General features: G+C 34.8%; 1 protein-coding gene across 4 annotated transcripts; it reads right to left on the reverse strand.

Moving 5' to 3' along the window:
- Positions 1-309: 309 nt before the first annotated feature.
- Positions 310-16,483, reverse strand: LOC111694841 (uncharacterized). Of its 4 annotated transcripts, XR_002763724.1 has the most exons (20): positions 15,932-16,483; positions 15,443-15,531; positions 14,847-14,906; positions 14,003-14,440; positions 13,548-13,757; positions 12,986-13,085; positions 12,604-12,715; positions 10,666-10,728; positions 9,724-9,814; positions 9,224-9,281; positions 8,893-9,001; positions 8,258-8,321; positions 7,632-7,751; positions 7,028-7,269; positions 6,205-6,279; positions 4,238-4,589; positions 3,610-3,705; positions 2,734-2,799; positions 1,028-1,510; positions 310-506 (listed from the first exon to the last, which is right to left on the reverse strand). XR_002763724.1 is itself a non-coding variant. In XM_023463874.1 (19 exons), the coding sequence occupies exons 1-19, from the start codon at positions 15,945-15,947 to the stop codon at positions 1,292-1,294; spliced, it is 2,580 nt and encodes an 859-aa protein (XP_023319642.1). In that variant the 5' UTR covers positions 15,948-16,278; the 3' UTR covers positions 310-1,291. The 4 variants fall into 4 exon arrangements, 3 of the variants coding, with proteins under 3 accessions (XP_023319642.1, XP_023319643.1, XP_023319644.1); XM_023463874.1 differs by having other exon boundaries at positions 310-1,510; positions 15,932-16,278; XM_023463875.1 differs by lacking the exon at positions 14,847-14,906 and having other exon boundaries at positions 310-1,510.
- Positions 16,484-16,492: the final 9 nt, after the last annotated feature.

Raw genomic sequence — 16,492 nt, forward strand, 5'->3', positions numbered from 1 at the left:
TTTCATCTTTAGCTTATCACAACACTGACTCTCGCATTTAAACAAAAGAAGAGAGAGAAGAAAATTGTCATAATTTAACACTTTCCTGAACTACCATATCTTTACAACTATTTCGTAGATTAGTGCTAAAAGATTATCTGTTTGATTGAAATATAAAATTTAAAACAAACATTCTAACCTGCGTATCTTTTGAATAAAATCTTTTTACGAGACAACGTTTGTTCCACAGAGGGCCTCGAGACACCAACACCCGTTTCATCATTTTGCTTCAGTTGCACAGATTCGACTCCATTTTATTACAACCCGAGCTTTTTCTGAAACATTTACTTACATAAACTATGAAATATTACGGAAAATTTAAACATTTCGAAAAATATTCACAACTTGTAATTAAAGTAAAATCAAATGCATAGACTTGTTTTTAAACGTATAACTTAGCCCCTCGAAGTTTACAGAAATTATATAAGTTTCGTCAGGTATGTTTCGTCACAGTTATCAGCTGATATCTGTCCGAGCCAGTATTACTAGATCCTTCTAAATTTGGGCTGGCTAGGACGATATGTGTCGTGTCGGTACCACTAGATCAAACTCAATTTGGTCTGGCTAGGACGAGATGTGTCGTATCGGTACAACTGGATTTGTTCTGTCCAGTTAATGATAAAATAAATCCCAATTTCTTGAAATTCGCGGATTTTTATGTGTTAAAAATCGTGGATTTCCAAAATTAGGACAAATCAAAAGTTGTTGAGGAAAAGGTTTTACAAAGCATTCGAACAGAGTCCAGGTGAATGAGATTCCATTAAAAAAATGCCACATCGGTTCAACCGTTTTGACGTTTATTAGATAAAAACAAACAGACAACCCAAAAAGTATCCATTTATAATTATCGTAGGAATCAGGGGCCCATAGAACTTATCTGTTCTAAACAACTCATTGAATTGTTTTTTTTTGTCAAAACCTTTAAAATTTTAGTTTTAAGGATCCAAAATGATGTGGCCATTTTAAACAAATTGTTCTTATGCATTACATGTCTATTGTCTAGGGCTACGAAAAGTATATATGAGTTAGTGAAGTAAAATTAAAGGTCAAGGCGTGGCAACACTTTAAAGTCGACCCAATCTTGAAAACTTGTGTAACTTTAATTAGCAGCCGGTGGTTTAATGCAAATCAATAAAATATCATCGCTACAAAACAGACAAAAAAACAAAATGCGTTTTTTAACATAAACTTATCAGGGTAAAACAATCCTTTTGTGATAATTAATCTAAATCTGTTCTGGAGAAAGGGGGAGCTATGTATCAAACATAAGAAAACTATTATCATTATCCTCCCCTCCCTCTACACTCCAGCTACTCACTATACAAGGTAGAGTATCCCTGTTCTCCAGTATACCCGGAGAACCCTCCTCAGCTCCAACCAGCAGAGCATCAGAACTCTGTCCTAGACCTCCTTGTACTCCTAGATCTCCTAGATCAAGATCTGAACCAGGCAGACTGCTTTCATCCTTGTCCTAAAATAGTATATTATTATCAACGAAATCTCAAGTACCCTCTATTTTAAGTGTTACACCATTGAAACATTTTCTTAACATAACATTGATGAACATTGATGAATTTAATTGCAATTTGCATTTTTAACAGGACGGTCGACTTGATCTAAAGTGAGCCACTACATGCCCGATTCACAGCGTTAACCTTTAAGAAACCTTTATCTAAGAAAATACTTCAATGAAATATTATCAATTTTAGACAGAAAACTAGGATATATCATTCAGTTTTACACACGACATGCAACGGTTTAAAAGATACCGATGTGTAATCAAGCATAAAACTCTTTCTAGGACCACTTGAAAAAAAATTTAACTTGAAAAAAAATTTAAAAAATGGGACCAGGTTTGAATAAATAATTGATGCTCTGGAAACTGATTTAGAGGAAACTGTGTCAAGGAATTTCCGACCTTATTATCATTCCCCGTGCACTTATAAGGGTTTAAAAAGACTCCCCAATCCGTCTTCACCTACCTTGACTAAACTAACCTAACCTTACCTATTCTAAAATCTAATTCAATTTTAGGTCGGAAAACCCTTAACTCGATTTTCTTATAGGTCGGATGAGCGGGTACAAAATAATTTAATTTAGTTTTAAACTCATTCTTTCTGCGATTGAACATTTTATCCGTTCAAGTAGTAGGTTGAAGTTTAGAAAATTAAATTAATCTTAATATCTCCGGTCATGGGTTTTCCAATTGGGTCGTTGAGCGTCAGATTAACAGATATAGGGAATATATAGTGAATAGAAAATATGAGTTTGTGGCAAAGGCTCAGTTCCATGGGGGGGGGGGGGAATGTTTGTCAGATACATTTATCCTTGCAACGCACATCTAGAAGAAAAAAGATTGTCAGTTCACTTTTAAACCCCCGTTCCCCCAGGCAACGAAAATATTGTCCGACCCGGCCCCCTGATACCCCTAGTAGAGTTACCTTAATGCTGGGTGATGTATACCCCTAGTAGAGTTACCTGAAGGGGGGGTGATGTATACCCCTAGTAGAGTTACCTGAATACTGGGTGATGTATACCCCTAGTAGAGCTCCCTTAATGCTGGGTGATGTATACCCCTAGTAGAGTTACCTGAATGCTGGGTGATGTATACCACTAGTAGTTACCTGAATGCTGGGTGATGGATACCCCTAGTAGTTACCTAAATGCTGGGTGATGTATACCCCTAGTAGTTACCTGAATGCTGGGTGATGTATACCCTGAGATAGAAAATGTATTTGCAATACTAAACTGCTGGAACTCCTAGGACAGAAAATATATTATTTCTTGCTAATTAAATTTTAGCTGAATATGGTTTAAAATCTCCAGTCTTGAGTTTAAACTGAATATGGTTTAAAATCTCCAGAGTTGAGTTTAAACTAAATATGGTTTAAAATCTCCAGTGTTGAGTTTAAACTGAATATGGTTTAAAATCTCCAGTGTTGAGTTTAAACTGAATATGGTTTAAAATCTCCAGAGTTGAGTTTTAACTAAATATGGTTTAAAATCCCCAGTGTTGAGTTTAAACTAAATATGGTTTAAAATCTCCAGTGTTGAGTTTAAACTAAATATGGTTTAAAATCTCCAGTGTTGAGTTTTAACTAAATATGGTTTATAATCTCCCGAGTTGAGTTTAAGCTGTATGTATATGGTTTAAAATCTACAGTGTTGAGTTTTAACTAAATATGGTTTATAATCTCCAGAGTTGAGTTTAAGCTGTATGTATATGGTTTAAAATATACAGTGTTGAGTTTTAACTAAATATGGTTTATAATCTGAGTTGATTTTAAGCAGTATGTATATTGTATATTGTATATTGTATATGGTTTAAAATCTCCAAAGTTGAGTTTAAACTGAATATGGTTTAAAATCTCCAGAGTTGAGTTTAAGCTGTATATGGTTTAAAATCTCCAGTGTTGAGTTTAAACTAAATATGGTTTAAAATTTCCAGAGTTGAGCTTAAACTGAATATGGTTTAAAATCCCAAGAGCTGAGTTTAAGCTGGATATGGTTTAAAATCTTCTGAGTGGAGTTTAAGCTGAATATGGTTCTAATAAGAATAAGCTGACCGACCTCGTGATTGAATTCCTCCTGGTCCTGGTGGGTGAAGGTGTCCAGCTCCATGTCCAAATCTGTCTCGAAAGAGTCCTTGATGCTTCCCAGTAAATCCTAGACAAAAAATTACAATGCAACACAATTAATAATTAATAATGAAACAACGGAAAATGTTGCATTTGAAGTCACCATTAATATTTGTAATTAGAAAATTCAATTTTTATACGAATTTTTATGTTAAGGTTGGCGAAATCATAAAGAAAATAACAACGATTTGTTTTCCAACAAAATTTTTCAATTTACTCGAACATCTTCTGGGGTCACGTTGGTTGCGACACAAAAAATTGGGTCGATTAGTTCAGCCGTTTTGACGTATATTGGAAACAGACAAACAAACAACAAGCGAAGTATATACATAGAATAGACTTTTTAAGTATAAAAGAACATAGCATACATAAAATATACAATTTGCCGAGCGGAAGCTTCCCAAATATGAAAATTCCCGAGCGACAACAACCCAAGTCTATCCTGTCCACAATGCTCGGCCCCAATTGCAACCCGGAGCGTCTCAGAAGGCCTAACCTTTTGGAAATTGCACAATTGGTAAGTTGCCCCTTGGGAAATTACCTAACACTTTGCCAGTTACCTGTATATGAAGTTCATCTTTGTTTTCATTCTCCATAAACTCCTCTTCATCCTCCTCATCCATCCTCTCCTCTTTTATCCTTATATCCTCTCCCATCATTTCATCCTTCTCCTGTCTTGCATCATTTATCATCCCACCATCGTATTCAAAATTACTTCTCATATCAGTGCTCATATTTACGTTTTCGTTTTCAACCTTTACCCTTTCTCTTGAAGGCAACGGCGTGTCAAAATTTAAGGATAAATTTTGAGGATTAGGTATTGAATTGGAAGTTATGTTTGAAGTGATACTTTTGGCGGATTTATCAGGATTTGATTGTTCATACTTCAAACGTTGTTTTGCCAGATATTTCCTAAATCAAATGAGAGATAAAATCTTGTGTAGTTGTACCTTTTGGTTTAGCTAGCAGAATATGTGTTAGGTATGTTTAAAGACGAATCTAACAAAAAAAAACTCTATCAAATCTCTGTAACCTACCATTATATCTTTAGATCTGAGCTGAAAACTGTTGCATTGAATATTTAGCTTTTATTAAAAAAAAAATTAGTATAAACTAGCGACACAATGATATTTAAAGCTTTTTTAGATTTTTATTTCTTTTTCTTGAACTGGTTACATCCGTTTACCAGCTAGCTGGCCTCTTAACTCCATGGAGTTCGTAATACAGACCGCAGGCGTTACAAACCGGTCTTTCCTCTTCATCTTTCCTCCACAAGCTCGTCTTCAAGGTCATACAGTTCACGCACTTGGTCAGTAGATCCGCAGAGACACTTTTCCCGGATTTTCTAGGTTGGGTCGTGGGAAGGGAAAGGTTGAATTTGAACTCTTGATCAACGCAATTTCGACTTTGATTGCTTTCAAAAAGGAGTGATTGAAAGTTATCTAGTTCCTGATTGCATTGTAGTGTGTATCCGAACCTCCCAGAGGAAGGGTGTCAGCAGAGCTTTCTAAGCCTGTTGAGAGAAAGGGCGCTATGTGCGTTGTACTTGTATAGAAGTCTAGATAGCAAGGACACTTCTCTCCACAACTGAGTGGAAAGCGTGACTAATCCCGAACAAGATATAGTAATAAAAATTAATACAGAAGCAATACAGAAACTCAAAACATCAGGGATGAAGTACATGCTGATACAGGTTTTAAGGGGGAACAGAGCCTTCAATAGACTTTAAATCAAATACCATAAGCTGGTTTTTCACCCTCCTCACAATGGAAACTGTATTACTCATGGCAGACCTCTGACAATGATAGGGAAAAGACACACTCCCCGTGTTTTAAAGCGATGGGACAGCATGCTTAGCGGGTTATTTTTTCTTTAAAAAAAATCTGTCCACGTGGGAAAACACGTTAAAAGTGAGGACTATGGTATTTCTCATACCTGTTACCCTTACACCCCCATCCTCATCCGCCTACCTCCTAAATTCCAACCTTATCCTACTTCACGAGCAGATATAGTGGAACTCAGGAACTGGTTTGCTGTGGAATCTTAATCAAAACTTTCTGAGAGAGATCATCATTGGTATGATGAGTGTTCCTTTCCTAGGGGGTACATCTAAATCATCTTGAACCTACCCGAATGCAGTTAAGGCTAGGAGGTCTTTTAATTTCTTTCTAAATTACTGCAAGACACTGATACATGTAATGCAGCTGACAAAAGGGAAGTTCTCATTACAAAAATGTCAGCAATAAACCTGCATAGATGGCCGATATCAAAAACAACTGAAATAAATACAGAAACTCAAGAGCTGAAATTGAAATACTACAAATTGCCTGATCAGCATCTCAAAACTGCATATTAACCCTCCTGGGGGGGCGGGGGTATGCAGCTAATAGAACGAGCATAGCAGGACAGCCAGGAAACAAGAAGATTGGAAAAATGATTATCTGCATTCTGCATTAAATACATGTATCAAATAATTTGTTTCATAAAAAAAATTAAAAATAAATAAATTGATAAAGTTAAAAAGTTCCTGATTGCAAACGTTAGTGCGGGAGATATCAGTGTTCCTCGTCCCACACTATAATCAACACATCTCCGTCCAGACCTGGGAACGTAAAGGATCAGGATGAGAAAAACGTTGCGTCTCCAGGTCCTCAGATTGGTACAGAACCGGAGATACTTGGTTTTAAACCGGAGACGGGGAAAAAAAATCAGAAACTAGATGATATGACTGAAATCTTGAAGATTTTCCTAAAGCATGATCTGCTGAGAAGGTTGGGATGGGGATATCGGATTCATGTATCCAGGTCCTCTTGGAAACTGACCCAAGCCATTCTCTTCGTACATTATAATGCTTGATGGGGTATCTAGTAAAGCCTATAGTAAGGATGTATTAGTATCCAGGTTGGACTGAACCACAGTAGAAAAGGCAGAATGATTAAACTCCATAATAGGAGATTTCAATAGTTTGATATCTTAGAGATAACTAATTCAATTAACCGGAATCCAGGTTTATATAAGGAAGTTTCCGGTCGGCAGGGGTTTACGCTCGACTCGACCGGAGACACAGTGTCCACGGTCGTAGGTTTTAGTTGACTGCAATATAGCAGGTGGACTTTTGATAATCTATGACCGGAATATAAATGAGAAATTTGCGGTCGTTTAAATTAAAGATTATTCCACGGTTTAAAAATGATATTGAATCATGATTTATTTTTAAAAATTTAATAATCTTGAGGCAACATTTTTTAGTACTAACCATAAGTAACCATAAAAAAGTTGGATAAGATCGGTTCAGCCTTATTATCGTTTACTGGATACAGACAAACATATTTAGTTAATCAAATTTTTACCTAGTTTTGGTTTTGGGTTTATTCTGATTAGATTTGGTTGCAAAGCTGAGATCAATCTTTCCTTTAAACAGACATCTTAGATCCTCTAGTATCCGTAGTTTTTCCAGGAGTTTAGGAGAAGCATCTGTCCTCTCCACCATAGCCTCTGTCCTCTTCATCATAGCCTCTGTCCTCTCCGAATCTGCCTCTTTCCTCTTTAGGGCCAGGAATCTAATCTTCTTGATCAATTCCTCGGGATCATTCTTAATTCAGGAGAAATGTTTTTTATAAATCGCTGGCTCTGTCATTTTTAGAATTAATAATTTAAATCTGATAAAAAATGTTTACATATAATATGAGTCAAAAAATATTAGGAACTAATTTGCAACACAAGGTGATCAAACCGGATTTAAATGTTTAAATTCTTTTTTAGCCTTTCTTTTATACCATTATCTATTTTCCAGATATTAAGTTTTATTTTTAATATCTGTGTAAGCAACCCAGGAGGATACGGGGGGGGGGTGCGTGCGTGAATATATTGGGATAAAGTTATGAAATTGAACGATGATCAGATATGAGAAGGAGGGAAGGTTAGGAAATACCAATATATCAATTTTCTCCGTCCCTGAGAAGGATTAGATTTCTCCGGTAGTATTGACTCCGATCTCCACTTGTTCTCCCAATCCTCCGAGTCGGATGAATCAGAGAGAAAATCTGAATCACTTTCTTCCTCAACCTTAACCCCCTAAGATTATTGTGTTAAAGAGATAGTACTCAAGTTTCTCAATAACTAAAGGATAGTAAAAGGTATAGTAAGCGAGTGTTCTTAAAATTAAAGAGAATGTTTGTTTAAAGAAGCTGTTTACGAGTTTGGACCAGATTTAAGTGATTGAATGAGAATTTCCTCGAGTTTAAAGGGATTAAGTGCGCGTTTTCTTAAGATTAAAGGGAGTGTAGGTGAGCTTTCTTGAGCTTAAAGGGAGTTTTTACGAGATTTTTGATATTAAAGGGATCGTATGCGAGTTTTCTTGAGATTAAAGGAAAGTAATAGAGTCTTCTTGTAAATAAAGGGAGCGTATGCAATTTTTCTGAAATTAAAGGGAGTGTATGCGAGTTTTCTTGAAATTAAAAGGAGTGCAGGCAAGTTTTCTCGTGTTTAAAGGGGTTTTTTGCGAGTTTTCTTGAGGTTAAAGGGTTTGTTTGCAAGTTTGATCCAGTTTAAGGGACTGTGAAAGATGTTAATCTTTATACCTGACCCTGAGACTTTAAATAATCCATGAGAGGATTCTTGCTCAGTGTTACACTTTTATTACTCCTGAAAACAAACAAATAACAAATATTTTATCTGAAGCATTTTAAGTAAGTAATAAGTTCGTAATTCTTTAACTATAAAATATAACAAAAACATGCAAAATTAAGAGTTTCAGGAGAAAATATTTAAAACCTACAAAAACAGATTGGGAATATTTCCCCCCAAATCTAAAAAAAGGAAGAAAAATAGGAAAAGGACAGTTACAGAGTTATTGTTTACATTGCATTTAATATAACTGGTGGTGGATTGTTAATATTTTTTGACAATGAACTAAAGACTTTTAAGAATAAAAATTATAGATTTGATTTGTGTCACAAAAAAATAAAATTATAACTCGAAGTCGGATATTTTTGTGGATGTGTTGATTTTGTATAATTGTGCATTAAAGAAAAGACAACATGAACATTATAAACTGTGTCTAAGAAAAGATGGTAAAGATATTTTTGTTATTATTCTAAAAAAAATTGATAAATGCCACTATAGAACCTAGAAAACAGATGAAAAATGTTTTTCCTACTTAAAAAAAAAGAAAAAGTTCCTTTGAGACTTAATGATAAATACAAGTCAACCATACCTGGGTTTCATCGGACTTTTCCTGGCGGCACCTGGAGATTTATTCCCCGGAGTTGGCGGCACTACGGAGTAATGGAACGGGTTTAAGCACATCTCAACCAAGTTTGATCCTTAACAGGAAAATAAATGAATTTTTGGGTAAAATTGTAAAAAAAAAATTAATTAACTTGCGTTTTAATGTCCCATTTTTCATTTTTCCCCCAATCATCGAAAATAATCCCCCCCCCCTGAAAAAAATACCCCTGCATATTTTCTGGTCTCTAATTGGCCAAATTGGAAAGAATATAAAGGTTAAGAAAATTTAAAACAAAAATACAAAATATCAAAAATACCTTGAACAAAAGGACTTGTGCAGGACGCCACTGGTTCGAGGTAATTCAAAGCTTGCGCCTAAATTATAAAAGCTAATAAAAGTGTCCCTAAAGTAAAAAAAACCATGCGTAAGAAAATCAAATTTCTGCTCTTATGAAGAAAATTTTTCATTTTTAAGTCTTAAAAAAAATATTGAACCGCAAATAAAATCAATAAATAAAACTTCAATTGATAACTGTTTTTTATATTTATAGATTTCTTTCAGCTGAGGTTGATACTCTCGTATTGTGGATATCAAGATCAAGCATTGATCTCCATCTTATGCAGATCTACGGATTAATTTAATCCCTGTTATAACCTTGAGGGATAACTTTAATCGAGGGATTAAGCATTCAACCTCAAATTTAAAAAGTGCCCACATTAGATATCGAGATCAAGCATTCAAGATAATCAATAACCATACATAAGTTCTGATCTCTATTTGTGTATTGTCCCGACTAATGGCTGAGCGGGAAATTACCTGTGGATTATAAAATATCTGAACCAGGGCAAGATGAGGATGAATACGTTTCGATGCTGCTCCTACTCCACCCTGTCTAGTTATTGTGATCCTGAACATATAACAGCTACAGTAATATTACAACTATAGCTAGATCTAAAAACACAAGTTCCAAAGAACTCTAGGAAGGGGGGGGGGGCAACAGATCATGCCAACAAGGTATACTATACACAAGCCTATTCTAGTACCTGGAGTAAAAACAGTCTTATTCTAGTATCTGGAGTAAACACAGTCTTATTCTAGTACCTGGAGTAAAAACACAGTCTTATTCTAGTAACTGGAGTAAAAACACAGTCTTATTCTAGTACCTGGAGTAAAAACACAAGCCTATTTTAGTACCTGGAGTAAAAACACAGTCTTATTCTAGTACCTGGAGTAAAAACACAAGCCTATTTTAGTACCTGGAGTAAAAACACAAGCCTATTCTAGTACCTGGAGTAAAAACACAGTCTTATTCTAGTACCTGGAGTAAAAACACAAGCCTATTTTAGTACCTGGAGTAAAAACACAGTCTTATTCTAGTACCTGGAGTAAAAACACAGTCTTATTCTAGTACCTGGAGTAAAAAAACAGTCTTATTTTAGTACCTGGAGTAAAAACACAGTCTCTTATTCTAGTACCTGGAGTAAAAACACAAGCATATTCTAGCACCTGGAGTAAAAACACAGTCTCTTATTCTAGTACCTGGAGTAAAAACACAAGCATATTCTAGCACCTGGAGTAAAAACACAGTCTCTTATTCTAGTACCTGGAGTAAAAACAGAAGCCTATTCTAGTACCAGGAGTAAAAACACAGTCTTATGCTAGTATCTGGAGTAAAAACACAAGCCTATTTTAATACCTGGAGTAAAAACACAAGCTTATTCTAGTACCTGGAGTAAAAACACAGTCGTATTCTAGTACCTGGAGTCTTTACTTCTAGGAATGATTACACAACCTTGATCTCCTTCATCACCTTTCACGGACCTAGAAAACGAAATAAAGATAATACCAAGTTGATTTACTAATTGTTCTACTACTTGTTCATTTACCCCCTGGGTTGGTTAAAATAAGCAAAAAAAAGTTTCCAAGCACTTTTGCGATTGCAAAAGATGTTAAATTAGAACGGTGTTCGAATTTAATGAATTTAAGCCGCGTGTAAAATCCGCCAAAAACCGGTTTCAATTGAGCGCCGGCTTAGATTTTGAAATGATGAATATGATTTTAAGTGGAACCAACCAATTCTTTAAATTCGGCCTCTTGATTAGCAAAGAAACTAATCAATCTATCTATCTATTATGACAACCCAATAACACGAATGTTACCAGGAAACCACCCCTCCTTGAAACCCTCTGCCTCCCTAAGGAGTACGTGGGTCACAGAGTTAGCATGACATGTGCAATTATACTGTTATGCCCGAGTGGCAGTAGCTGAGGCCGTGAAACCCCAACTACCGTGGCTTGTATCTACAGCCTTAATTAGTAAGAGAATATGTTAGGTTTTTCCTTATTTTCCTCCGACTCCTGGCCGGGTCATTCACTTTACTTTTAGTTTTCCTTAATTCCATATTAATCTCGATATATAATTCTCTAATCTCGATATATAATTCTCTTATCTTGATATATAATTCTCTAATCTCGATGTATATAATTCTCTAATCTCGATATATATAATTCTCTAATCTCGATATATATAATTCTCTAATCTCGATATATATAATTCTCTAATCTCGATATATATAATTCTCTAATCTCGATATATATAATTCTCTAATCTCGATATATATAATTCTCTAATCTCGATATATAATTCTCTAATCTCGATATATATAATTCTCTAATCTCGATATATAATTCTCTAATCACGATATATAATTCTCTAATCTCGATATATAATTCTCTAATCTCGATATATATAATCCTCTAATCTCGATATGTAATTCTCTAATCTCGATAAATATAATTCTCTAATCTCGATATATAATTCTCTAATCTCGATATATGATTCTCTAATCCCTATATCTCTTGAAGCTCATGATGTAAACCTTTGACTGATTGATCTAGCAGGATTCAGCGAAAAGATTTCCACAATGCTGTGGTATATAAAAATATTGCATAAAATTATGTGGTTTGAAATCAGTAATGTAAATAATGTGTTTGAATTTCGTATTTATTTGACAAATAAAGTGTTTTGAAAGAAACGAATTCTAAGTTTAAAATATATAAGATAACCGGTTGCAAAGGTGTAAGGATTAGAAAGTGAAAGTATGAAAAGTTCCTTTACAACTTTTTAGAGTGGAAACAAAGGAGATTTTTCAACCTTTTTTAATTATATTTTAAAAAGGGGGCATGCCCGATTTTCAGCATAACCTTTTACTGATAAATAACGAAAATATTGTTGTTTTTCTAGCTAGAAAGATTGAATTTTTAACATTTTCTTCAATGTTTCTGAAGCAGATATATGCATGTCACATAACAAAAGAGCTCAATTGAAAATGATCAACTTTTTTAAAAAGATGATTGTTATCCCATTACTTCTTGATCAGACACAGTTTTTCACCATACCAGCATACCGTTGTGAATCGGACATGGCCCGCTTAAAGTCAAGAGTCATATGAAATTAGCAGACGCACAAGGAAGTTACGTGCGCATGCTGCGTTCAATTGCAGAGAGAGCAACGGTGCTCGGTCCCATAGCCTGTCCTAGCCGCAGCGCTCGGTCCAGAAAGTGTCTTAACCTAACCTAACACTAAAATATAAACTAATCTCACATTTTTTGTGATTCAAAGCGGCAAGTGCACGTAACTTCTTTGGTCTACTGTCAAATGAAATTATGTCTACAGTCCCTTTTTACAACTCGATACCTGTACAGAACTTGCAAGCCACGAAGATTGTTTTTAAGTTTACGCACTACGCAGGCTAAGCAACGTTCTGCGTACATATCAATATTCTGGAATCCAGGATGAGCGTAGGGTACTACAAACCCAGCAATTTTTTATTGACCAACAACCATAATGTAGAAAAGTGAAAGTCTTTTAGTTAGATATGAAAATTAAGATTTGGTAATTTTTAACGACAATGTTTGATATATTTATGAAAATGTTCGGAAAAGCATTTTAAGTGTAAAAAACATCAGTTACAAGAGAAGGACATTATCTAATCAAACAAATTATTTTTTTTCAAAATTAATAACTGAACTTATATATAACAATGTGAATTTTTTTTAATTAGAAATTGCTGGCTTGCCTAGACTAGCGACGTAAATGTTGATTTCTACGTTTCCTTTTCTCAGGTTTACTCCAGGAATATCCGCAAACTCTTGATTAATCAGAACCTCATGCTGACCCTTCTCACAGATTTTATGTTAATTTCAAACAGTTCGCCATCGAGTAATATTCAAACTGCAGTAATTGATAAAGGTCAAATCTAAGGTTGTTTAAATGTTTTTCAATCAAAAACTTGATTAAATTAGGTTTAGTAATAGAGAAAAAGTCAAACAACCCCTCCACTCTTTCTTTATTTATTTCCCAACGAAATTGAGAATGGAAATCCCTGTACAGTGTACACTGCACTGTAAACTCGGTTTGTCTCAAGTACCGGGCCAACTTTTAACAAACTAGAACAAGCTGTACAGTACAATTACAGACTAAATTAGAGCAAACCGGGACAGTGCGCTGAATGAATGATTCCCTTTTTGTGAAATTTACGTGACTGTCAAGAAAATCATTATTTAAGCAATGAAAACTGAAATGAAAATTGAAATTTACAAGTTTCAGAAAATTTAAAATAATTAACATCTGCCCCTTGCCTTTTTCGGAGAGGGTTTAGGGGAGGTTCCGCCAGTTTTCTTACTCGGAGACGGAGATAAGGAGAAACTAGAGTTCGGAGAAATATTTGGAGTTGAACCCGGAGATACAGATATGTAGGAGGAGGAGGGTCCAGGGGGAGAATTCGGGGGAGGATATCCAGGTGGGGGTAACGACTGGGAGTAAACAATAGTTTTATCCCCGGATACAACCTAAAAGGGTCCTAATTGGTTAAAATTGCAAGGTTTTATGACATCTTTTTAATATTTTTCTCAAAAACCGTAAATTTCCAAAAAGTAAAAATTAACAAAATTAATATTTCAAAAATGATTTAATTTAGTAATTAATAAATAAAAAAATCTTTCCAGCGTATAAGAAAATTTTGATGAGGGTGCTTACATTCCACATTTGTTTCTAAAAGCAAAATATCAAGGAGAGATAAAATGAAGGTACATACCTTACTAAATTTTGGAGCCGAACTCTGAGTGGAACCAGGCACCAGGAGCATATTCTGAAGAGGAGCCTGAACCTGACCTGGATGGAGAAATCCTTGGGACGGATCCTGTCTAAGAAAATGCGATTGCCCAACCTGCTTCTCATGTAGGTACTCCTGGTAGGTCGGAGGCAGAGCTGGGACGCGTCCTGACTCCGGGTAGTATTGATACTCCGGTGGATATTGCATCCTGGAGTAGGACGGGTTTGGGGATTTCTGAGGACTAATGGAAGGAGAGGAATTAGGACTGAGCACAGAGCTTCGAACCCTCTCCTCTGGTAGGTTTAAATACTGCGTTTGATCGTACTGCTGAGGATGGGTTGAGAAGTACTCGGACAAGTTCGGCTCCGTGATGTAAAGGTTGGTCGGAGGACATACCGGAGTTAAGCTCAATCCAGCCGTCTACTTGTCATATAAGTCTTAACATGTATAGGATAATAATCTAAGGAAATCATTATCCTTCCTAATATCTAAAGCTTCCAAAATTTCATCCCCTACCCCCCCCCAAAAAAAAAACATTCTTTCCCATAGGTATTTCATATAAAAAATAACCCTTTCCGGGGGGGGGGGGGGGCGGGGGGTTACTTTCTAAGCTTTTGAGAGAAAAATAATAACGGGAACAAAACTTAAAATCTTATCTAAGGGTTACCACAAAAAATAACATAATTTACTCCAAAAGCTGTATTTAGGTATTAAAAACCTAGACACTTTTAATTAAAATAATTGAGAGGGGAAAAAATGATTTTTGATGAGAAGGGATTGATTTAAAAAAAAATGGAAACCGATTTTTAAAAATTATGACTAGTTCCTTTATAGAACCGAGATCAATTACTCCGGTTGGGTTTGTAGACTCATTATATGCTCCTTCCTTTGAATTCATAATATTTTAACTTTATCATTAAAACTAAATTAAATAATATTACACTCATTTTCAATTAACCAGTAATTGCAACTAACGCCCCATCCAAAACTCCTCTATGAGGGGGGGGGGGCGCCAAACCTTCCCCTTGAAGATTCAGAAAAAGAAATTTTAGGATATGAACCGGGTCTTTTTTGCATTTTATTATTAGGGACTTCAAACTGGGCAATCTTAACCAATTTTTCGTTCTAATATTTAAAAAACAAAATATTGAAAAAGAAACTTAAAGAGACTGTTACCTTATTTTTAAGTGAACCTACATGCAAAGAGAGCAATGCCCGTTATACAACGGTATCCTTGAAATTTAAGATTGCGAAACCACTAATGAAAATAAAAAAATTTAATAAACAAAAACATGGATATCACATTTATGCTTAATCAGATCGTTGTAATACGGGAATTGTCAATTTCGCATGGAGAGTCACTTGAAGTTACGCTTACAGTCTCTTTAATGAATATTTTAAGTGTTTTGTATAGAATGATTCCTGTAAGTTGGTAGGAGTTAGGTTAAGTGAACGCGAAGTAGATTCATCTATAGACATAGAGTAAGCTTCTATAGGGTCAAAGTCAGGAACTAAAAACATAAATAATTTTTTTTCAACTTTGATAAAGCCATTTAAAATAGAAAAAGTCGACATTTAAAGTTTCTTTCGGATAGTTTTAGAAAACTTTAAGGTAATGAATAACTGTTTTTTCCTAATAAAAAAAATATAATTCTTGGAAACCTTATGAATTACCTCTGACATAAAAAATATCATTTTAACAATTTTAGACACGCGTTAAAAACATAATTTTTCATAAAAATCAGGAGCTTGCCAAACATTTTCGTGGCCGATTTGTCAAGTTAGTATTAAAATGTACAAAATTTAGGTTTAGTGGGTTTCTCATTTTTATCATGCATCTTAAAACATACAAATAATATTTCAGTTTAGAATATCTTCAGTTCACTGTTCATAAGACCTAGTAGTACCTACCTTCGTTAAAATCCATTAAAAAGTAATTTTTGGCGGATTTTAATTCCTCATAGCTGGCGCATTTTCTCTGAAACGATTACATTAATTAACGAGGAACATTAAGCAGTTTGTATTACAAGGGTTTGCGAAACAGAATGTACTTTTACAATTTTACATTCAAAACAATATTAGAGTCTACAACAGAGCAAATATCAAATTAGTTTCGTTTTTTTTAATTCATGGTAAAAATTTACAACAGTTTCCACATTTTTTGCCTTTATGAATATAATTGGCTTTACTTCTTTATTATTACGATATTTAATGACACTTTTCTTCCTTTTAAAAAGGGTAAACAATCAAAATAAATATGGTTCTAACTAATTTTTAATCGAAAATTATATCAAGGATATTTAATAATTTTTCTTTTAATTGATTAATTGCAAATTTTATTCTAATGAAACAATCGTATCGTCAAATACATAACTCTTTCATAATACAATATACCTTCTACCGTTACCCTTACTGCCAATCCACTCTTTCATAAATATACCTTCTCCCCCCCCCCCCTCACCCCTACCCTTC

Source organism: Eurytemora carolleeae, unplaced genomic scaffold (assembly GCF_000591075.1).
Source record: "Eurytemora carolleeae unplaced genomic scaffold, Eaff_2.0 scaffold67, whole genome shotgun sequence".
Classification (NCBI taxonomy): Eukaryota; Metazoa; Arthropoda; class Copepoda; order Calanoida; family Temoridae; genus Eurytemora; species Eurytemora carolleeae.